Here is a 22,843-nt window from a genome sequence, read left to right as displayed (position 1 = left end):
CAACCGAGGGATCGAAATCAATCCTGATAAAATCAAGGCCATAGAGGACATTACCGCAGTGGACAACGTCAAGTACATACAAAGGTTAACCAGATGCATAGCCGCTTTGGGTTGACTTATCTCGAAATCCTCCGACAAGAGACATCGGTTTTTCTCACTATTGAAGAAGAAGAATAACTTCTCATTGACTCCGGAGTGCCAGCAAGCCTTGGAGGAACTCAAACAGTACCTCTCGAGCCCACCTTTGCTTCACACTCTGAAGGCAGATGATCAGTTGTACCTATACCTAGCAGTATCCGAGGTGGCAGTAAATGGAGTCCTGGTCCGAGAAGAAGAAGGTAAGCAATTTCCTATCTATTATGTTAGCAGAGCTCTAGGCGAGGCCAAAACTAGCTATCCTCACCTAGAAAAATTGGCGCTCGCTTTGCTAAGCGCCTCTAGAAAGGTAAATCCATACTTTCAATGCCATCCCATATGTGTTGTAACTACTTACCCACTGAGGAACATAATGCATAAACTCAAGCTCTCGAGAAGACTGGGCAAATGGGCCGTGGAAATCAGTGGGTATAATATCGAATATCGACCCCGGACCGCCATCAAATCTCAAATTTTTGCAGACTTCGTGGCCGACTTTATGCCGGCCCTAATACCCGAGGTCGAAAGAGATTTGTTATTGAACTCGGGGACTTCTTCGCGAATCTGGACTCTCTTTACGGATGGTGCCTCGAACGCAAAGGGATCTGGAATTGGCATCGTATTGAAGCCACCGACAGGTATTGTAGTTAGACAGTCTATTAGGCCTGTAAAATTGACTAACACCGAGGCCGAGTATGAGGCCATGATTGCAGGTCTCGAACTGGCTAAAAGCTTGGTGGCGGAGGTGATTGAGGCTAAGTGCGATACCTTCCTTATGGTGAACCAAGTTAATGGGACATTCGAAGTCAAAGAGGAGCGAATGCAAAGATACCTGGATAAACTGCAAGTAACGCTACACCGGTTCAAGGAGTGAACTTTGCAACATGTACCTCAGGATCAAAATAGTGAGGCCGATGTTCTTGCTAACTTGGGATCGTCGGTCGATGACGATGAGTTCAATTCGAGGATGGTCGTACAACTCATGAGATCGGTAGTGGAAGAAGGTCACGCCGAGATAAACTCAACAAGCCTAACCTGGAACTGGAGAAATAAATATATAGAGTATCTGAAAACCGTAAACTACCTTCGAATCCTAAAGAGTCGGGGGCTCTGCATACAAAGGCGGCCCAGTTCAACTTTTCCGAAGATGGTACCTTATTCAGGAGAACGTTCAATGGTCCACTTGCAATATGTCTAAGACCGAGAGACTCTGAGTATGTCATGAGGGAAATCCACGAGGGCACCTGCAGGAACCATTCCGATGCCGAATCATTGGTTCGGAAGATAATCAGAGCCGGCTATTACTAGATTGATATGGAAAAAGAAGAAAAGAAGTTTGTACGAAAATGCGACGAGTGTCAGAGGCATGCTCTGATGATCCACCAGCCTGGGGAGCCGCTACATTCAGTCATGTCACCCTGGCCGTTCATGAAATGGGGGATGGACATCGTTGGTCCCCTGCCTTGGGCGCCCGGTAAGGATCAATTTATCTTATTTATGATTGATTATTTTTCTAAGTGGGTGGAAGGCCAAGCATTTGAGAAAGTCAGGGAGAAGAAAATTATTGATTTCATCTAGGATCACATAATATGCCGGTTCGGAATGCCGGCCGAGATCATATGCGACAATGGGAAGCAGTTCATGGGCAGCAAAGTGAGCAAGATTTTCGAGGACCATAAGATCAAAAGAATCCTATTGACACCCTATCATCCTAGTGGGAATGGGCAAGCAGAGTCCACGAACAAAACCATACTCCAGAACCTCAAAAAGAGGTTGACCGATGCCAAAGGAAAATGGAAGGAAATATTGTCCGAAGTCCTATGGGCATATCGTACGACCTTAAAATCTAGTACCGGGGCCACTCCGTTCTCGTTGGTCTATGGTACCTAAGCTCTTATACCAGTTGAAGTAGGAGAACCGAGTCTCCGAGTCCGATATGCGACCAAAGAGTCAAACGATGAGGCCATGAGTACGAACCTGGAATTGTTAGACGAAACGTGTGAGGCTGCCCTCGTCCGAATGGCTGCCCAAAAGCAAAGATTGAAAGGTATTACAATCGAAGAACTAACCTTCGACACTTTAGTATTGGGGACTTGGTGTTAAGAAGGGTGACGCTGAGCATCCGAAACCCGAGCGAAGGGAAGCTGGGAGCGAATTGGGAAGGCCCATATCGGATTATCGAGATCACCCGCAAAGGATCGTACAATCTCGAAGTGAACGGTGAACAGTTACCGAACAACTAGAACATAACCCACTTGAAACGATACTACTACAAAGGTACGACCACATTCATTTTTTTCTTTACATATTGGACTAACACTTGCAGGTAACAGTCAATGAATGATACAACTTTTAGGCCTGAAAGTATGCGTTGCACTCTTTTTCCCTTGAACCGGTTTTGTCCCAAATGGGTTTTCCAGCAAAGTTTTTAACGAGGCAACAATGGATCGTGCTAACTTAGAATTGAAGACCAGTCGAGAACCGGTGTCAAAGATCATGTCAACAGTATCAGAGGTTTCTCTAATGTTCGACCTCGAATACTGGGGGCGTCACCCTCGGACAATGATTTTAGCAAAGAAAGAAACTTTGTGCTCGAATAGTCGAGGCTCGGTGGATAGGATTTACTGTAAGGGCCAAATGGTCAAATGAACCATGTCCACATAGACCATCCAAGCCATGACAAAAAGATTGAACATATTTGAAAACTTTGTATATTGCGTACAGAATTGAAAGAAAGTTTCTACCTTACAGATAAATACTTTGTCTATAAAGAATTACTACATTCTATTCCCTTAAGACATCGAGCCTAAGGGACACCTCTATTTGGGTCTAAGAGATCACTCTCACTCGGGGACTGTCGTCCAAAGACAAACCCAGATGGCCTAGGCTATCAAAGCCCGGGGGCGCAAAACTTATTAGGCATGGCCAAACATTAAAGGCTACGGCCATCCCCATTCGGGGGCTGTTATCTTGGGCAAGCCCGGGTGACTCGGGGTAATAAGCCAATAGGGCAACATCTAAACTTAAAAGTCTACGTCCGTCCTAGAACGGCTAGGAGACATCCGAGATCCGTAACCAAAACACAAGGCTTTACAATTTTCTAAACCGGTTCAAGTCTACCCTTGGCAAAATTATAAAAATTCTATGTAAACATTTCGGGGAAAGCTTCCGGTCATACCAAGCCCCCCACGAGTCTTAAGCAAAACAATATCGAAAACTAACAATGTTCGGACCTTCGAATAAGACCTAATTATTTCGTGCTAAGGCATCCGAAATCTTTGCAATCATAAAGAAAAAAGCAAAAAGAAACAAGCTTGAAAATTGCCTAAGGGAAAAAGCCTTGTATATATATTAAAATATCTTTTACAAAGGCCAAACGGCCTCAACAAAAAATACAAAAGTACAAAAACATCTACAAAACACCTAAGCGACTTGGTCCTCGCTGGAGCCCGCTTCATCACCAGGACCATCAGGGTCTTCTCTGTCCCCAGGTCCGCCAAAACCTTCGAAGTCTCCTTCTTCCTCGGGATATGCCAACTTCTTGGCCTCGACCTCGAACCCCTTAGCATTTTTGATCTTGGCTGATAAATCAAAACCCTAGGCATGAACCTTCTCGAGGGCCTCCCTTCGGGACTGCCACTTCACATATTCAACAATATCTTTCAGGTGGTCCTGGGTTGCCTCGTCATTAGCTTTGTACTGGGACACCATCTCATCGGCATCGGCCCTGGGTATTTCATCCACTAACTTGGCTGCTTTAAGCTCCTTGGCGAGGGTAACCCGATTGGCAACAGTCGAGCCTAGTTAAGACTGGAGCTACTCGACGTTTTGCGATCGGGCCTCAAATTTCTCCCCCATCGCTCGAAGTTGAGCCTCCGCCGAGGTTAATTGTGCCCAGGCAGTCTCATTTTCCAAGGCCAAGCGATCCATCTTGCCCTTCCACTCTTTGGCCTCAACCTTGATTACATCCATCTCGGCCCGGAGTTGGTCGATCCGATTAATCTTCTGTTGGATCTGCGGGTTCTGACCGTTAGTCATCGTGTCTAGCTCATCATCACTAACTTTAAAGATTTTTACTTGTTCCACCAAGTCGGCGTGTTCTTTCTGAGCCACTTCCAACTCGGCTCCAAGGCTCTTAGCCTCACCTTCACGTTGCTCGCTGAGAAGTTTGTACATGTCTCTCTTCTCATCAAGCTCTTTGACTTCGGCCTTGAGTTGGCTCAGCTCATCCCGATACTTCAGGAAGGTTTCATGATGAAGCATTGAGGCTTGAAATATGAGAAGAAATATTAGAATCATCAGGAACTAAAGATGAAAAATGGAAATGTTTGGCAACACCATACCTGGTTCAGCGCCTATTGTGCCTCGTTGAACAGGCATGGCGTATCCACCTCGTTCATTTTTGCCTGGTCTTCTTTGGTTACCAGGCACCGGAGGTAACTAGCTACCCCAACAGGGGCAGAAAGAACCCGGGCATCCTCCTGAATGGTGATGATAATTGACCGCTTCCGACCAGGATCTGCACTCGGGGCAGGGAACTAGTTGACCAGTCTCGGGCTCGAGTTAGGCCCACCTACCTCCGAGGATAAACTTTTCATCGGTGTCTCTAAATCACCTAACCCGGTGGCGTCCTCCATAGCGGTGGAATCCAAACCATTAAAAAAATAGCAGAGGGGATCGTCCGCTCCGTGGGCCCCATCATTGGGTCATTCTTTTATCATTTGGGCCTCGTTGTAGATAGACTCGGTAAACGAGGGTGAGTCGATGATGTCTATCACACCAAATGCCTCCTTCAGTGATGCTTGAGAACAGGGCTTTGCTGGCCCGACATACTAGCTTTATCAGTCCCCCCCTGATGTTTAACTTCAATACCACACAAGAGGGGGGTGATTTGTGTGGTACCCAATTTTTCGCTTAAACTTATTATAGAAGGGCTGGGTTCTTCTATGTGTTCCTTAACCTACTATTGCTGAAGTAGTAAATGTGAAAAGTAAACACAAGTATTTTACGTGGAAAACACCTGGCACAAGAGGTGAAAAACCCACGACCTACTTCTCAGTAGGAGTTTCCCAAACTCTCCACTAAATCACTAAGCCAAAGACTGCATTTACAAAACACTTTTGTAAACCTGGGATTAACTCTAATCCCGTTTTGGCAAACAGCCTCTAACTGTTGCGACAACTTCAAGTTAACTCTAACTTGAATACTCTGAGTACCTATTACAATTGCCTCTAGATAAAGCTGAAAGGTACAACTTGAAAACACCTACTACAATTGAACTAGAATAAAAGACAGACGCTTGGAGCTGGTTCTTCTATCTGGTTCATGTAGCTTCAAGTTCGCACACTTAAATCACACAAAAATTGTTTGCAAACAGCTCATGTTTAACTTCTGCTTTTGTGCGTGCCAGTAAAATGAGAACATCCTACAATATATAGAGTTAGTAGATGAAGAAATAACTAGAGTTCTAATGCTACTCTTCCTTGGTGGAAGAGTTCTAGTTGATCTCAACTTCTAACTCCTCCCTTATCTTGGATAGTGTTCTCTTTGATTTAGGAGTCCTTCTCCTTATCAATTATGCAACCTTTTCGATCAGGAGATATCAATTATACCAAGTTAAGCTTATCTCTTTCAAGTGCATCCCACATACTCGAATTTGCCCGTGTCTATGCACACAAGGGATGAACCTGGTTCATGCCTGAGCTTCCTTTGTCAATCTTTAAAACAAGCCTTCACTTATCTTGATCTTGTCCCATAGCTCATAGTCCTCTCCTATGATATCGTCTCTCATTCTGTTTTTCCACCAGGAGTAGTACTGGCCGTTGAAGAGTGGTGGCCTAGCAGTGGATTGTCCTTCCTACTTTCCAGGTGGTGCACTTATCTTGATCTTCTCCTAAGGTGTTAGCCTCTTCAAGGATAACCAACTCTGATACCAATTGATGTTTTAACTTCAATACCACACAGGGGGGGGGGGGTAATTTGTGTGTTACCCAATTTTTTGCTTAAACTGATTATAGAAGGACCGGGTTCTTCTATGTGTTTCTTAACCTATTATTGTTGAAATAGTAAATGCGGAAAGTAAAAAACACAAGTATTTTACGTGGAAAATACCTGGCTCAAAAGGTGAAAAAAACCACGACCTACTTCTCAGTAAGATTTTCCCAAACTCTCCACTAAATCACTGAGCCAAAGACTGCATTTACAAAACACTTTTGTAAACCTAGGATTACCAATAATCCCATTGTGGCAAACAGCCTCTAACTGTTGCGACAACTTCAAGTTAACTCTAACTTGAATACTCTGAGTACCTATTACAATTTTCTCTAGATAAAACTGAAAGGTACAACTTGAAAATACCTACTACAATTGAACTAGAATAAAAAATGGACGCTTGGAACTGGTTCTTCTATCTGGTTCATGTAGCTACAGGTTCGCACACTTGAATCACACAAGAATTGTTTGCAAAATGCCTTGCTATTTTGCTCTCAACTCATGTTTAACTTCTGCTTTTGTGCGTACCTGTAGAATGAGAACATGCTACAATATATAAAGTTAGTAGATGAAGAAATAACTAGAGTTCTAATGCTACTCTTCCTTGGTGGAAGAGTTCTAGTTGATCTCAACTTCTTACTCCTCCCTTATCTTGGATATTGTTTTCTTTGATTAAGGAATCTTTCTCCTTATTAATTATGCAACCTTTTCGATCAGGAGATATTAATTATTCCAAGTTAAGATTATCTCCTTCACGTGCATCCCACATGCTTGAATCTACCCGTGTCTACGCACACAAGGGATGGACCTGGTTCATGCCTGAGCTTCCTTTGTCAATCTTCAAAACAAGCCTTCACTTGGGCCAATAAATTCCCCCTTTTTGATGATGACAAACTCTATGCTTTTTCATAAGCTTAGGCCATGTTTCAACTTAGCTCAACATCAACACAATGTTAGAAACATTTTCCCTTTTTATCACTTATCATCAAGGACTAGGTTCATCAGGTTATAAACATCATTGTTCAAAGTGTACAGCACAAACTTTTTCCCTCTTTTGGCATCATCGAAAAGTTGCATAAATATGTAAGATAACCAGATTTTAAACTTACTCATGGCCACTGGGCTAGTTCAAATGAAATCATGGATTAATCATCATAGATCAATATAAGGATATTAACCATCAAAGATATATAAACTAACAGTTAGAGCAAAAGACAATGAATTTCATTGATGATTGATAAGATCCTACCACAAAGCATAAGAAGAAATAAAAACACTGGAAACATGAGCAAAACAAAAAATCCCGAACGGAGTCACTGGTTGATCTACACTAGGCTAGGAGGCTTAAGGCTGGGAAGAACTAGGTGCTTGGTTTTTGGCTTGGAGCAGTTTCAGCATATCCTGAAGAATGCCATCATTCTTCTCCTTTTCTCTTACCAGCTCAGTTCTGAGAGCATCTCTCTCAGTCTCCACCTTTGCCAACCTCTTCTTTAGCCTCTCAATCTCAGCATCCTTAGTCCCACTTTCTTGCACCAAGGCTCGCACCTTGCTATTCACTAGTACCTTCTTGGATGAACTAGGTTCTTTAGGAGTGGCATGGACTTCATAGTCACAAGCAAGCAGCGTATTTGCCCCAAAATGATCCTTGCTTGTACCAACTCCTTCACATCGAAGTAGACTTGCACTCCTTTTACTATATTGGTAACCATTCCATCTTTCACCTCACCATTTGCCATAAACTCAACAATTTCATTCATGTCCAACTTGCCATCCATCTGAAGGACCATGTCCTTCCAGCCTTGCAATTCCAACTTCTCCAAAAGCAACACCATTCCTTGCTCCTCTAAGTCCCTGAGGAGTCTGCCTTTCAAAATTGTCCTCTTGCCAAACTTGGCCATCTTGTCTTTCTCAGTGTCAGAATCATCTTCTTCCTCTCCACTCCATTCTTCTTCCTAAACAATTTTCACTTGTTTTGACTTCATAGTAGACCTTGTTCTTTTTGCCAAGGTTGATGGTTCAGCAGACTTTGACTCCGAAACAGACTTCTTGGTGGAAGTCTTGGCTTTTTTGGCTTTGGGAGTCAGAACCTCCACTTCTTCAGTCTCATCTTTATCTCGAAGGACCAGGTCCATCTCATCAATGTCAACAGCCTCAATGGGCTCATCCATCTTCTTCTTTCCCTTAGCTACTGCTTTTCTTCTACTATCTTCTAAGGCTTTCTGCAGCTCTGCCTCATTCTGCTTTAGCTGACTTCTTGTGGCTCTTCCTCTTATGGGAGGAATTTCAATAGTAACAAAAGGGGCAGCCTTCCTTTTCTTATTTGCCCTAGCAGTGCCATGGGTTTTAGTCTTTGAACTCCCTTTCTTATTTGGATTATAACTTTCAGTCACTCTCTTCAGTAGGTCTGCGAGGGTAACCTGTTCAGATGAAACAGGTTCATCTATATTTTTTCCAAGTTGAACCAACCCTTCGGCGGCTTCGCCAGACCCACTTCCCACTGTTTTCTTTACACTCTCCTCTACTCCGGCAGATTTTTCTCCACAAACAACCATTTTACATGGTCTTTGGTTAAACTCACAGGAGTGGGTGAAGAATCAACCACTCTTTTACCCTTTCCCTTCACGGCACTCCTAACACCCTTGCTCTCTTTTTCTTTTCCTTTTTCATTTTTACCACCAACTCCTCCCGACTTTATAGTTTCAACACCTGGTATAGACCCTACCAGTACAAACCTATTCTCCAAATTTGTAGGAACTTCAAAAATTGTCTCAGAAGTGACTTTAGGGCCAGAAGATACTTGTTCAGTTTCGAAAGAAATAGTTCCCCCCCCCCTCCCCCAGTAGCAGATTTGAAGGATTCATTAGATTTCTGAGGTTCTTCCTCCCTACTCGCTTTCAGTTGTTCATTAATTTTCTGAATCTGCTCTCCACCAGCAACAACCTTGTGAGCCATCATTTTTACTCTTTTTTTAGAAGTTGGGGTGTTGGAAAGAGTGAAAGTGGGTGTGGAAGTGGTTTCTTATGATGGTGATGAAGGGTTTTCAGGAGTGTTAGCCATTTCTGTTCTTGGGTATGGAAGAGAAGAGAATTAGATTGTGTTTGGAAGATGAAGAAGATTGAGAGTATTTTGACGGCTTGAGAGAGATGAAGTGAGGAATACACTAAAGCTGATCAATTTAAAGAGGAGTAATTAATGGGATAACGGCAGCTTTTCAGACTTTTAGAAGTCTAATCAAACTGAATTTCAGTTTTGAAAAGATGTTGGAGTGTATCCCTAGAATCTAGGTACTTCAATTCGGTTTGGGACTCTTTTGAATGGAACTGGTTCACTTGTAACGGATAAGTCCAAAATGAGTTTGGAATTAGGTAGGACTCTCCTCATGATCCAAATATTATTATTTTAAATTATGCAGAGTGTAGAAAACATACCGAGTAATCTTGATGAACTAGGTTCTTCACTGAGAATTCTCTTGTGTAAGTCTAAGTTTGCCAAAATAGAGAAAATATCATTAGAGATTAATGAGTCATTTTAGAACATGGCACAAGAGTATACAATTGAAAGTATGAGACCGGGCAAAATTTAATCCAATTATATAAACAATTTACACATTTTCTAACAAAACAAAATCATTTTTTTTTCATTGTGAATTTTGAACTGGTCCTTTTAGGTGATCTTAATCATCTCTAATTCTAACATGTTCCTTTCAAAGTGATCTCTACTTAGGGCTTTTGTGAAGATGTCAGCTATTTGCTTGTCAGTAGCACAAAATTCCACAATTATCAAACCTTTTTCATAGTAATCCCTCAAAAGGTGATGCCTAACATCTATGTGCTTAGTTCTCTTGTGATGAACCGGGTTCTTGGTCATACTAATTGCACTAGTGTTATCACAAAAAATGGGAATACAACCAACTTCAATTCCAAAGTCCATTAATTGATATTTGATCCACAACAATTAAGCACAACATGAAGCAGCAACAACATACTCAACTTCAGCAGTAGATAAGGCCACTGAATTTTGTTTTTGGTAGCCCAAGACACAAGACATGAGCCAAGAAAGTGTGCCATACCTAAGGTGCTCTTTTTATCCACAAGAAAACCTACATAATCAGTATCAGCATATCCCACTAGATTGAAATTACTACCTTTTGAATACCATAGACAAAGATCAGTGGTGCCTTTTAGATATCTCAAAATTCTCTTGACAACAATCAAGTGAGACTCCTTTGGATTTGCCTAAAATCTTGCACAAAGGCCTACACTGAAAACAATGTCAGGTCTACTAGCGGTGAGATACAACAATGAGCCAGTCATTCCCCTATACAACTTCTGATCAACAGATGAACCAGTTTCATCTATATCCAACTTTGTAGCTGTTGCAATAGGAGTATCAATTTCTTTGGAATCTTCCATTTTAAACCTTTTAAGAAACTCTTTTACATACTTCTATAGATGGATCATAGTTCCATTTGAATTTTGCTTAATTTGTAAGCCTAAAAAAGAAATTAAGCTCACCCATCATGCTCATTTCAAATTCACTCCCCATTAGTTTAGCAAATTATTTACTTAACTTATCAGTAGTTGCTCCAAAGATTATATCATCAACAAATATCTGAACTACCAAGAGATCTTTACCTTTTTCTTTCAAGAATAAAGTATTGTCAATTTTACCTCTCTTGTAGTCATGCTCAAGCAAAAACTTTGATAATCTTTCATACATGGTCTTGGAGCCTGCTTGAGCCCATAAAGTGCTTTGTCAAGTTTGTACACATGATCAGGACTCTCCTTGCTTTCAAACCCCGGAGGTTGCTTGACAAACATTTCTTCCTTTAGATAGCCATTGATGAAGGCACTCTTGACATCCATTTGGTAAAGGGTGAATTCCATGTAAGCAGCAAAGGCTATGAGGAGTCTTATTGCTTCCAACCTTGCAACTGGAGCAAAGGTTTCATCATAGTCCATGCCCTCCTCTTGGCTATATCCTTGAACCACCAATCTTGCCTTATTCCTTGTAACTGTTCCATCTTCATCAAGTTTGTTTTTAAAGACCCATTTTGTGCCAATTACTAATATGTCCTTGGGTCTTGGTACTAGATGCCAAACTTGACTCCTTTTAAATTGGTTGAGTTCATCTTGCATTGCATTTACCCAGTCTACATCCTGCAAAGCCTCAGCAATATTTTTAGGTTCAATAAGAGATAAGAAGGCATCAAAAGCAGAAAGATTTTTTAATAAAGATCTGGTTTTGATTCCAGAGGTTGGATCAGTGATTATGTTCTGAGAACTTTTATACTTGTAAGATTTTACAACCAACTGGTTTCCCCTTGATGTTCCTTCAATGCTTTGTTGTTGTGGAACAGGTTCATGGACAGGTTCCCTTGAGGTTTGAGAATCATTTCCTCTTTGTTCTATTCACCTCTGTCATGTTGCCCTGGGTGGAAGAACCTGTTCCGTCACCTGTTCCTTCCTCTAGTGCAACTTCAGTCTAGGCTGTGGTTTCATTTGAGTTTCTTACCAGCACAATTACTTCATCATCATGTTCATGCCTCTCAGAAAGAATATTAGTTTTATCAAAAATCACATGAACACTTTCTTCTACACAAATAGTTCTTTTGTTATAGACCTTATAAGGTTTGCTATGTGAAGAATATCCCAAGAATACTCCCTTATCACTTCTGGGATTAAACTTACCTAAGGAGTCTTTACCATTGTTGTGCACAAAGCACTTACATCCAAATGCCCTAAGATGGGATATGTTTGGTTTTCACCCTTTAAGTAACTCATAGGGAGTCTTCTCTACAAGAGCTCTAGTCATGCACTTATTTATGATGTAGCATGCAGTAGTTACAGCTTCTGCCCAGAAGCTATGGGGCAGTTTACTAGAGAGAAGCATAGTCCTAGCCATATCTTCGAGTGTCCTATTCTTTCTTTCAACTACTCCATTTTGTTGTGGAGTCGTAGGAGCAGAAAAATTATGATCCATTCCATGCTCATCACAAAATTCAGCAAATTTAGCATTTTCAAATTCAGTGCCATGATCAGACCAAATTGATGCAAGTTGATTACCTAGTTGTTTCTGAGTTTTTCTAACAAAAGAAGTGAACATGTCAAATGCTTCATCTTTAGATGTTAAAAACAATGTCCAAGTAAACCTAGAGTAATCATCAACAAACACCATCACATATCTTTTACCATCTCTGCTTAATGTTCTCATTGGACCACAGAGATTCATATGGACCAGTTCCATCGTCCTAGTGGTGCTTACCACTTTCTTGCATTTAAAAGAGGATCTTACCTGCTTTCCCCTTGCACAAGCCTCACAAACTTTGTCATCCTTGAACTTGATGTTAGGCAACCCTATCACCAGGTCCTTGGAGACTAATTTGTTGAGTTGACTCAGACTTGCATGTCCAGGTCTCTTGTGCCAAAGGAGGGGATCATTGTCCAACACACTTAAGCAAGTGAGTTCATTTTTTGAAAGTGTGGACAGATCTACAATATATATATTGTTCACTCTTTTTCCCTGTAAAACAATCTTGTCAATGGTAAGATTAATCACAAAACATTTGGTAGAGGTGAATGCTACCAAGTTACCTCTATCACAGAGTTGTGATACACTGATTAGACTGTATTTCAGGTTCATCTATCAAGTAGACATTCTCAATAAAGTGAGAATCAGTCTTACCTACCTTTCCAACCCCAATGATCTCACCTTTCTTCCCATTTTCAAAGGAGACATTACCTCCTTTGAGGTCCTCAAGTGAAAGAAACTGGTTCTTGCTTCCTGACATGTGCTTTGAGCAGCCACTATACATGTACCATATTTGGCTGCTCCACTTCACTAAGACCTACAAAAGGAAATCAGGGGTTAGTATTAGGAACCCAAACTAGTTTGGGTCCCTTTCTATAGGAAAAAGGATGAATCAGATTCTTTTTAGCCCAACTTGGTAGCCTATTCTTCCCTTGAACAAATTCTTTGTTCTTTTGGCTTGCCTTTTCTTTTGCATTGCATTCACTTTTATTGTGACCTATTTTACCACAGTGAGTACAAATCTTGTTCTCAGGAAGTGTAAGGTACTTGCTTTTGGGATCCCATTTAGGTGGCAGATTCCCAAAGCCAAGTCCTCTTCTATTGCTACTATGATATTCCTGTAGCCATCAAAGTGCATCGGAGGACCTGTTCCATTTACAAGTTCTGTCTAGTTAATGCTTGACCTTGCCTAGATCCTCCTTCAAAATTCTAACCTGCTCATCCTTCTTATACAACTCATCTTTTAGTTTACCTACATTTTCTTATAGAGTGAGTTGTGTGCAATCAACTGTCTTCTTACTTGTTCCAAATTTCAGTTTTAGGTTTTCAGATCTAAGTTCTAGGACATTTAATTTAAATGTATGAACCTGGTTCTTTAATGCAGTATTTTCACTTATAGTCTCACTAACCCTGAGTTCCAGGTTCTTACACTTTGCTTTCAAAATCACGCATTCCTTGGATAGTTGTTCCTTTTCATTGTTTACATCCTCAGATTCATCAATAAAATCTAGAAGTAATTCAGATAGCCTTTCTTTAGACAAAAATTTAATCTTGTCTTTGAGATGAATTACACTTACCTCAGATTCCTCATCAGATTCTCCAATGGCCATAAGTGCTTTTTCATCTCCATCTTCATCATCTGAGCTTTCATCTGAGCTTTCTCCCCAAGCAACAACCATAGCCTTTGTTTATCCTTTATTCTTCTTGGGTTGAACCTGTTCCTTCTTCCCATTTCTTCGTTCAGCTATTTCCTTCTTCCATTCAATTTCCCATTGAAGGCAGTTCTTGATGTGGTGATCAGTCTTACCACACTTGTAGCATCCCTCATTGGTCTGCCTTTCAGGAACCTTTGGTTTGCTATAGCTTCCACTTCTTGAAGGACCCTTTCCTCTCTTTAGGTACTTCTTGAAGTCCGTTGTGATCATAGCCATTTCATCATCTTCTAGATCAGAACCTTCAGTGATTCTGAGTGCCAGGCTCCTTTCCTTCTTGGGTACATCCATCTTCATGATTTTCCTTCTAAGTTCATAAGCAGTGATATTTTCAATTAGCTCGTCCAACTTAAGAGTGGCAATGTTCTTTGATTCCTGAATGACAGTGATTTTGCTCTCCCAAGTAACTGACTGAACCCTTGTCAAAATCTTCTCAACTCTGTCTTCTTCAGGAATAATCCTTCCAAGAGACTTAAGTTCATTTGTCAGTATGGTGAACCTTGTATACATCTCTTGGATGGTTTTCCCTTCATTCATGGTGAAATTCTCATATTGAGAATATAGTAGTGTTCCTCTGGATATCTTCACTTGAGGTGTTCCTTCATAAGCCACTTGCAAAGTGTCCCAAATTTCCTTAGCAGTGGTACAGCTTTGAATTCTGATGTACTCGTCTTGACCAAATCCACACACAAGCCATTTCTTGGCCTTAGCAGTTTTTCCCCATTTTCTCAAGTCCTCAGCAGTGCAGTCAGCTCTTGTTTTTGACACATCTATTCCTTCATCATTTTTCTTCATGGTAGCTAGGGGACTATCAGTGACAATGTCCCATAGCTCATAGTCCTCTCCTATGATATGGTCTCTCATTCTGTTTTTCCACCAGGAGTAGTACTGGCCGTTGAAGAGTGGTGGCCTAGCAGTGGATTGTCCTTCCTACTTTCCAGGTGGTGCACTTATCTTGATCTTCTCCTAAGGTGTTAGCCTCTTCAAGGATAACCAACTCTAATACCAATTGATGTTTTAACTTCAACACCACACAAGGGGGTGGGGGGGGAGGGGTAATTTGTGTGGTACCCAATTTTTCGCTTAAACTGATTATAGAAGGACCGGGTTCTTCTATGTGTTTCTTAACCTATTATTTTTGAAATAGTAAATGCGGAAAGTAAAGAACACAAGTATTTTACGTGATAAACACCTGGCTCAAAAGGTGAAAAAAAACCACGACCTACTTCTCAGTAGGAGTTTTCCGAACTCTCCACTAAATCACTGAGCCAAAGACTGCATTTACAAAATACTTTTGTAAACCTAGGATTAACTTTAATCCCGTTGTGGCAAACAACCTCTAACTGTTGCGACAACTTCAAGTTAACTCTAACTTGAATACTCTGAGTACCTATTACAATTGCCTCTAGATAAAGCTGAAAGGTACAACTTGAAAACACCTACTACAATTGAACTAGAATAAAAGACAGACACTTGGAACTGGTTCTTCTATCTGGTTCATGTAGCTTCAGGTTCGCACACTTAAATCAAACAAGAATTGTTTGCAAAATGCCTTGCTATTTTGTTCTCAGCTCACGTTTAACTTCTACTTTTATGCGTACCTATAGAATGAGAACATCCTGCAATATATAGAGTTAGTATATAAAGAAATAACTAGAGTTCTAATGCTACTCTTCCTTGGTGGAAGAGTTCTAGTTGATCTCAACTTCTAACTCCTCCCTTATCTTGAATAGTGTTCTCTTTGATTAAGGAGTCCTTCTCCTTATCAATTATGCAACCTTTTCGATCAGGAGATATCAATTATACCAAGTTAAGCTTATCTCCTTTACGTGCATCCCACATGCTCGAATCTGCCCATGTCTATGCACACAAGGGATGGACCTGGTTCATGCCTGAGCTTCCTTTGTCAATCTTTAAAACAAGCCTTCACTTGGGCCAACACCCCTCCCCCTCCCCCGGAAGATTCGGGGACTGTATAAGTGGAGTAGATGATCGATCGTGAATGAGCACCCATCAATTTTGTTCACAAAGAATCTGAGGAGGATCACGATCCTCTATAGTGACGGATGAATCTGGCCAAGGCATACGTTGTACCTCCTGCAGAAGTTTAAGATGACTGGGTCTACCGGGCCCAATGTAAAGGGATAAGTGTAAACACTTAGATATCCCTCAACATGGGTGGTAATGGCCTCTTCGAAGTCGGGGAACATTATGTCTTTGTCGGCCCAATTGTAGTCTTTTTGGACCGTGGGGAGGACCTTTTCAGTAATTGAGCAGATGTATCTCGAGGCCTCCTCACACCGACCTTGTACAGAAGAAGGCTTCTCGACCTTGAAATCGTCAGCGACCGAATAGCCACCGGGAATGAACATTTTCAAGGGGGGCTCTTCCGCCGGTTCATCAACAATCGTACCGGGGATAGTCTCCTCGACCTCAGTGGTCAGTCGCGAGGAAGAAGGAGCATCCCTATGAGGAACAGATTTTGAGGTTTTTTCCATTGTTATGGAAGAAAAATCTTGGAAAAGATGGAGAAAGATCGAAAGTTGAAAGATCATACTTGTCGGCTTGAGTAAGAGATGAGTAAAGGTTTTTGCAAAGTACTGAAGAACCTTGAGCAACTGAGGTAAAACGCTAGAGAGTATTGAAATCCTGAAGGTACGAAGGTAGAAGATCTGTTGTAAAGTGAAAAATGGACAGATGAGGGAGTATTTATAGGAGTTCAGCGACGTTTTGCGTCCAGGGACAACCGACCGGCAGCTGACATGCATTTAATGTTATTATGACATGACTGGCGAGACATTTCGGGTGTTTTGTCGTTTCAGCCGCGATGTGTCAAAATAAGAATCGGGAGCTCATGTCGTTTCTCATTATTTACTCTCTGAGAAACGAGGGGACTATTTGTATATGGATTAAACTTGGCTCATGGTATACCCCGGTCTCCGATAAAATAAGCCAGGCTCGAGACATGATGACAGGGGTCCGAAATCGAGGCAAAAGTCTCATCGAGTCAGAATCCGGGGGCATGACACCCGCCCTCGAGAATATCAGGATCATGGTTCAGAATCGGTCATAGCCTTGAACGACTTCGAAGAACATTGTCTGGCAATCAAGCACGGCCAACGGAGGGCCGTTATATCCTTGACCGCCAGGATATCACGGCGGGGATCTCAGTACGTATCGATGAAGAACCGACAATCAGCTAATCAGAGGATTTTTCTACCTTTTATAGAGTTGTACCTAGTGTAGGATTCCCCTACTATATAAAGAGGGTCTGATAATTCATTAAACACACTGTAACACACATTCCAAAGTAATATATTATTATTTTCTCTGTTATTAGCTCTTTCTCTTATTCATCAGTGTTGGCCATAGCAAGCCCGGATCGATGGTAGGTATTTTACTAAGGCTGAAACTATCATCCTCGTCTGGTTTGAATCCATTTTATCTTTGTTTACTTAATTTGTCTTAATTTATCACTTTGTATCAAATTAATTCGCATATCCTTAAAATCACTTACAAATTTAATTGTTATCCGATTTTGAGGGTAAACAATAACATTCTTGTACTTGATTCGGTGATAGTAGGCTTTACTTTTATATCCTTACCAATTGTCAAATTATTTCTGATTCTTAACTAGTCTAATTCAAAATTTTATCTCGCATTATCATGCATCCCATTATTGACTTAAATCTCGCACCAGTAATATCTGTATTAGTTATGAAGATTTTATATCGCAAACCAAACGTTGTATCAAAGTTGATTTCACTTTTTTTCTTTTTCGTCCTTCACCAATTAGTCCATAAACAACAACAACAACAACAACCCAATATAATCTCACTAATGGGGTCTGGGGAGGGTAGTGTGTACACAGATCTTACCCCTACCTTACCCTTAGGTAGAGATGCTATTTCCGATAGACCCTCGGCTCCCTCCCTCCAAAAACTTCCCCACTTTGCTCTTGGGGTGATTCCAGTGGCGAAGCTAGAAAATATTTTAAAGGCGTTCAAACTTGAACAAGAAAAATAAAAATTGTGGAGAGTGGAACTCGAACCCGGGACCATGAGGCCCTCTTGACCACCTTTTGCCACTGAGCTATGATTCTTCATTGTTGTAAGGGTGTTCAATATGTATTACACGCATGTAAATCCAAAATTTTACCTATATACACAGTGTTAATTTTCTGACATTTTTCGATCTACACTGTAGCTTCGCCCCTGGGTGATTCGAACTCACAACCTCTTAGTTGAAAGTGGAAGGTGCTTACCACCAGAGCAACCCACTTTTGTCCAATTAGTCCATAAAACTGCTGGATAATGCAAATGCAAATCCTAAACTGAAGTTGTCAAAAAATGTTGGTTACTCCAAATTTTCTGGACCATTATTGCTAATTCTAGAATTTTTAGGTATATATAGTCAAAAGGGAGCAAGCTATTCTCATATAGATCTCCTGAGTTTTGGCAGCTTAGCTGATTGTAATACCGCAACCTTTCATTTACATGCTGCAGTTATAAGCAGCAAACCGTTCCCCTTTAATTACTTGAATTTACTACATAGCGAGTGATCTATTGTAATGTCGCCTTTAAAGTACTGCTCATAGGGAGTTGGTATATCTCAATTACATTAATTTTCGTGTTAATTAATTTATTAGCTTAGATGTCTCAGAAGATGAGATAGTGATCAGGAATAATAGCTTTATTAAAGGTAAGAATCTCAGTTACCAGCTAAACATTGGAAGGCACAATCTGGCCATCAAATGGTACACGATTTGGCTATCCAATTTCAATCGATATTAATTAATCGGATTATTGGATTTTCTTAATTTTAAGCGGAGACAACCATGTGCCTGCATGTTGTTTATTCTTAGGTGTTGTTGTATACACGTTTCACCATTGTGAATTGCACCACTAGCCCATAACTTAAAAGATGGGCAAAACTTTGAAGAATGATAATTGGCAAAATACATAAAGACCCATTAAACTGGTCCAAAAAATAGGTTTAAATATCTAAATTAAACGAGTATTTTTTTATCCTCATATTCTTGTTCGGAGTGAACTAATTGTCACCCTAAAGGCTGATATGAAAGAAAAGAAAAAATAAAATAAAATAAAAGCGCGTAAAATTTAATAAAAAATGGGCATGCTGATAATATGTATTAAAAATAAAATAAAAAATAAGATTGTGCCCCTCTCATTTTTTTAACCTACCACCTGCCTTCTTTCTCTTTCTTCTAACCACCTCCCCCTTCCTTATGCTCCATTCGCCCAGCTCCTCATCCTCTTTCTTCTTCCTTTTTTCTTTTAATTTTTTTTTCTCGCCATCTTCTTTCTTCTTCCTTTTCTCTTTTAATTTTTTTCTTTCTCGCCATCTGCCTCATCTTCTTTCTTCTTCTTTTTTATTCAGTCCCAACATATTAAGAACATGATAATGAATTTTTCTTTGTTCTAAAAATTAAGAAATTAATATAGCATCTTTTCGTATGTTGCGGTTAATTGAACAAGAAAAAATCATAGTGAATGTTGAAGATTGAAATGAAAAATTGAAAATAATTAATATGATAAGATAACGAAACAAAAAAAGAGGAGATTAACCAAGATCAAAGGGATTTAAATTTGTAGTGTATATACGGATGAGAATTCGATGAAAAAATAATAATTAAGAGGAATTTATTAGTGTATTAAATAAAGAGTATGGAAAAAAAAATGTGAATAGACAAAAAAGGAACGAAAAGGTTAAAAAAATTAAAATTTAGATAATTTCTGACGTGGTTCTAACGCGGTGCTGATATGGCTCTAATGTGGCGTTGATGTGGCAATGATGTGGTGCGTGTGTAAAGCACCGCACATTGTGAGACTGGTATTATAGTGTTAGGGTGGCATTTAATTCACTCCGAACAAGAATAGGAAGGTAAAAGAACACCCGTTTAGTTTAAGTATTCAAACTTATTTTTTGGACAAATATAACGGGGTCTTTATGTATTTTGCCAACAATAATTCAAATAATTAATGAATTCTGTATATCTCTTCATCTAATTCAAGAGCCGGTACGGTGACTCTAATATCACGTTTAACCAATGGTATAAAAGAATATCAAAGTTTAGAAATTTTAACGCTAAACAAAAAAGGAGAAGAAATCCCTAGTTAAAAGAATCAAGTTTATTCCACTATTCTAAATCTAATGACCATTTGTCATAATCGACCCCAATTAGTCAACAAGTTGGGGAAGCACAGTCCTCTGGAAATTATGAACAAGATATTCATTAGTTGCTTGTGTAGGATGAACAGCATCCCAAAGGAGATATCTTGAAGGATTAACACATGTTGGATTGAACTCATTGCATAAAGGCCCCATCTCTAACGAACCTGTTCCACAGCAAGCTTCAAGGATATGATCATACCCTATTTCAAAATAAATAAAAAACAAGAAAAAAATCAATCATCCAAGTTACTTGTCCAAAGGGATAATCAAAGTGTGTTAGATATAATAGAGTCATCTTTTCGGGGAATCTTTTCTTTTTCGAAGAATTAAGCTAAATAGCTGCTCACCCTACCGATTAAATTGAGAATAATTGGTGTATAACAATGTATAATCAATGTACAATCTATGTATACCAGCTATGACAAGTGAACAGTGAATCTGACCGACTATTTGTGTGTAATCAATGTAATAACAGCTACTTGCTCAATATAAGTATCACCTAGACATTATTATTAGTCTTGAGGCCCAAACCTTTTATAAAATGTCTGTTTGTTAATGTTTTTACAATTTTAATATTTGTTGTTTCCAAAAAATATTTTATACGTACTAACCAAACACCAAAAAAGTATTTTCAGAAATTTTCCATTGAATATGACTTTTATCATACCGGACATGCATCAAACACATATCTTGTTTGTAGGATGAAGGTAAAGTTAATCTTACCGTAGGCTGATGGTTTTTGAATAATGTCCAAAAGGGGATTGTAGACATCCGTATACACAAGTTTGGAGCCAGAGAGTGTAGATCGCAACCTGGATATGAGGGCTTGAAGCTTTTTGTTATAACTCTGCGACTCAAAATTCTGCTGCTGTACGCACACACGCTGAAACATATGAAAGCTCGGTAGCAAACTATTAATGGTGACTTGCACAGGCAAGCAGCCAATTGGTGGAAGACCTACCACAGCAATTTTTTTTGCTCCCATTTTATACAATTCCTATCATTAACATCAATAATACCAAAGTTACGTTAGACTAATACAATAAATACATAACATGTTGTTAGACAAAGACACATGCAAAAGAATTTACCTCTTTTCTTTAATTTTCTTTTTAATTTTGAGCCCATTAAAATTATTTCAGGTTGATGACATGAAAAATTAATTTACAGGTTAAACCACCGAGTATAGTGGGATGAATTCCCTCCATCCTTAACTAAAAGTCTGGATTTGAGAATGCAAAAACTCTTACAAATCCGGATTAATTAGGCCAATAGGTTTTAAATACAGGAAAGTTAAACCAAAAAAAAAAAAAAAAGTAATGGGTTGAGCTACACGAAAACAGTGAGACTTACATTGACAAAAGCCTCAAGTCTATTGAGTAGAAAATCATGATAGCCTGACAAAGAAATATATCTTCGAGTTGGCAAGTCATAAAAATTAAACAACATGTCATTTGTTCCCGCAGAAATCATAAACAAAGCCTTTTCAACTATACGTTCAGCTTCCTTTCCCCCTACAACTTTTTGCATTCTCTTCAAGGATTGCTCAAAGTAATTTAACTGATCCACCATTGACAGCACATTATTTTCCTTGGCAGTAAGTTCATCCAATCCTGAACCACCCGAAGCAAAACTGACTCCAGTTAACAAGTCTTTGTCAGAGACCTTAGGATCTAAATAAGCTGGTAATAGTTGCTTTATTCCCAACAGTGAAACTAAAATATCTGTTGTCAATTTCCCATTAGAGCATCTCCCAGTTGGAACTTGGCCAGGAAAGTCTTTACCATATGGCCAATGATTGGCACGGAAAAGAGTAGGAAGGGCATTGTTATTGCCAGGGTCAAAAACGGAGTCACCAAAAGCAAAAATTGCAGTTATATTTGTAGAAGATGCATTAGTTAGATGGGGTTGAAAGAAAAGATTGAACAACGGTATTAGGAAAAAGAATAGGGTTGTTTTGGCTTGCATCTTACGTAGCCTTTACTTTTCCTAGTATGCGGAGATCAAGAGGAAACGGAGGAATTTTTATAATGATGAAAAGACATGTTTGGGTTAAATTGGGACACCAATACCTTGCTTTTAGGATCAGATGATCTTGGAACAAACGAGTTCGTGTTAAACTAAAACTAAAATACTGTGTCTTTAATTTAAGTAGGATTAGTTATCTATTTTGAAGCGTTTTTTGTTTTTCTATTTTGTAGATTGTTTACTTGAAGGTAGGGTCAAGTACTCAGGTTAGCTATCTAAACAAATCAAGCCAACTTAAAGGAGCTTTCTATAAAGCTTAATAATATAAGGATACATGACTGGTACGAGTAGAGCACAACTCTTATGTCAAGATATTCTGCATATATATATACTCCTATATATGATAATTAGTTTTAGAGATTTAGTTTACACTTGCTCTCCATTTTGAATGATCGATTTCAGTATTTAATTTGGTATTATTTTTGTTCCAATTCATGAATAGAACTATTAATCGTAAGGAAGTTGAACGATTTTCTTTTTCGAACATTTAAAAACTATCTTTAACTACAAAAAATGTTTAATTTATAATTAATACTTTAAGAATACATATAGTTTATTTCCAAAAAAGTAAGAAACTAATATTCCGATTAACAATAAAACTTTGACATGATGACCCTTATGTTCCGGACTCTTCCATTATTTAAGGGATAGGTCGTTAGGTAGAATGTATTAGGAGAAAATAATACATGTATTAGCTTTTGTATTATTAATCCCTTGTTTGGTAGTATTTTTCAAGCTATGTATAACTAATA

At 39.5% G+C, this 22,843-nt stretch overlaps 3 protein-coding genes across 3 annotated transcripts; all 3 read right to left on the bottom strand.

The window, feature by feature from the left end:
• Positions 1–3,951: 3,951 nt before the first annotated feature.
• Positions 3,952–8,678, bottom strand: LOC138892608 (uncharacterized). Its single transcript, XM_070176344.1, has 4 exons — positions 8,130–8,678; positions 7,782–8,078; positions 6,366–6,468; positions 3,952–4,403 (listed from the first exon to the last, which is right to left on the bottom strand). Exons 1-4 carry the CDS (start codon positions 8,676–8,678, stop codon positions 3,952–3,954), a joined length of 1,401 nt encoding a protein of 466 aa, XP_070032445.1.
• Positions 8,679–12,635: 3,957 nt separating this feature from the next.
• LOC138892607 (uncharacterized) lies at positions 12,636–14,732 on the bottom strand. The gene is made up of 6 exons (XM_070176343.1): positions 14,368–14,732; positions 14,154–14,286; positions 13,872–14,057; positions 13,119–13,274; positions 12,897–12,973; positions 12,636–12,648 (listed from the first exon to the last, which is right to left on the bottom strand). Exons 1-6 carry the CDS (start codon positions 14,730–14,732, stop codon positions 12,636–12,638), a joined length of 930 nt encoding a protein of 309 aa, XP_070032444.1.
• A 5,130-nt stretch (positions 14,733–19,862) lies between these two features.
• Positions 19,863–22,211, bottom strand: LOC104092677 (GDSL esterase/lipase At2g40250-like). The gene is made up of 3 exons (XM_009598336.4): positions 21,417–22,211; positions 20,787–21,060; positions 19,863–20,263 (listed from the first exon to the last, which is right to left on the bottom strand). The coding sequence occupies exons 1-3, from the start codon at positions 22,029–22,031 to the stop codon at positions 20,070–20,072; spliced, it is 1,083 nt and encodes a 360-aa protein (XP_009596631.1). The 5' UTR covers positions 22,032–22,211; the 3' UTR covers positions 19,863–20,069.
• Positions 22,212–22,843: the final 632 nt, after the last annotated feature.

This window comes from Nicotiana tomentosiformis, chromosome 5 (genome assembly GCF_000390325.3).
Source record: "Nicotiana tomentosiformis chromosome 5, ASM39032v3, whole genome shotgun sequence".
Taxonomy (NCBI): domain Eukaryota; kingdom Viridiplantae; phylum Streptophyta; class Magnoliopsida; order Solanales; family Solanaceae; genus Nicotiana; species Nicotiana tomentosiformis.
The sequence above is the reverse complement of the archived record's forward strand: the minus strand, read 5'-3'. Positions and strand labels throughout refer to the sequence as shown.

Excerpts from the sequence above, each read along its gene's own strand:
- LOC138892608 (XM_070176344.1), bottom strand. The coding sequence starts at position 8,678 with ATGGTTGTTTGTGGAGAAAAATCTGCCGGAGTAGAGGAGAGTGTAAAG. Across the intron at positions 8,079-8,129 it reads CTGCTGAACCATCAACCTTG|GAAGAAGAATGGAGTGGAGA; the intron begins GCAAAAAGAACA and ends AAAATTGTTTAG. Across the intron at positions 4,404-6,365 it reads TTGCCACAATGGGATTATTG|CCTCAATGCTTCATCATGAA; the intron begins GTAATCCTAGGT and ends TCATATTTCAAG.
- LOC138892607 (XM_070176343.1), bottom strand. The coding sequence starts at position 14,732 with ATGAGAGACCATATCATAGGAGAGGACTATGAGCTATGGGACATTGTC. Across the intron at positions 14,287-14,367 it reads ATCCAAGAGATGTATACAAG|GGTTCAGTCAGTTACTTGGG; the intron begins GTTCACCATACT and ends GATTTTGACAAG. Across the intron at positions 14,058-14,153 it reads GGAAAATCATGAAGATGGAT|TACCTAAAGAGAGGAAAGGG; the intron begins GTACCCAAGAAG and ends GACTTCAAGAAG.
- LOC104092677 (XM_009598336.4), bottom strand. The coding sequence starts at position 22,031 with ATGCAAGCCAAAACAACCCTATTCTTTTTCCTAATACCGTTGTTCAAT. Across the intron at positions 21,061-21,416 it reads GACTTGAGGCTTTTGTCAAT|GAATTGTATAAAATGGGAGC; the intron begins GTAAGTCTCACT and ends TGTTAATGATAG. Across the intron at positions 20,264-20,786 it reads TCAAAAACCATCAGCCTACG|GGTATGATCATATCCTTGAA; the intron begins GTAAGATTAACT and ends ATTTTGAAATAG.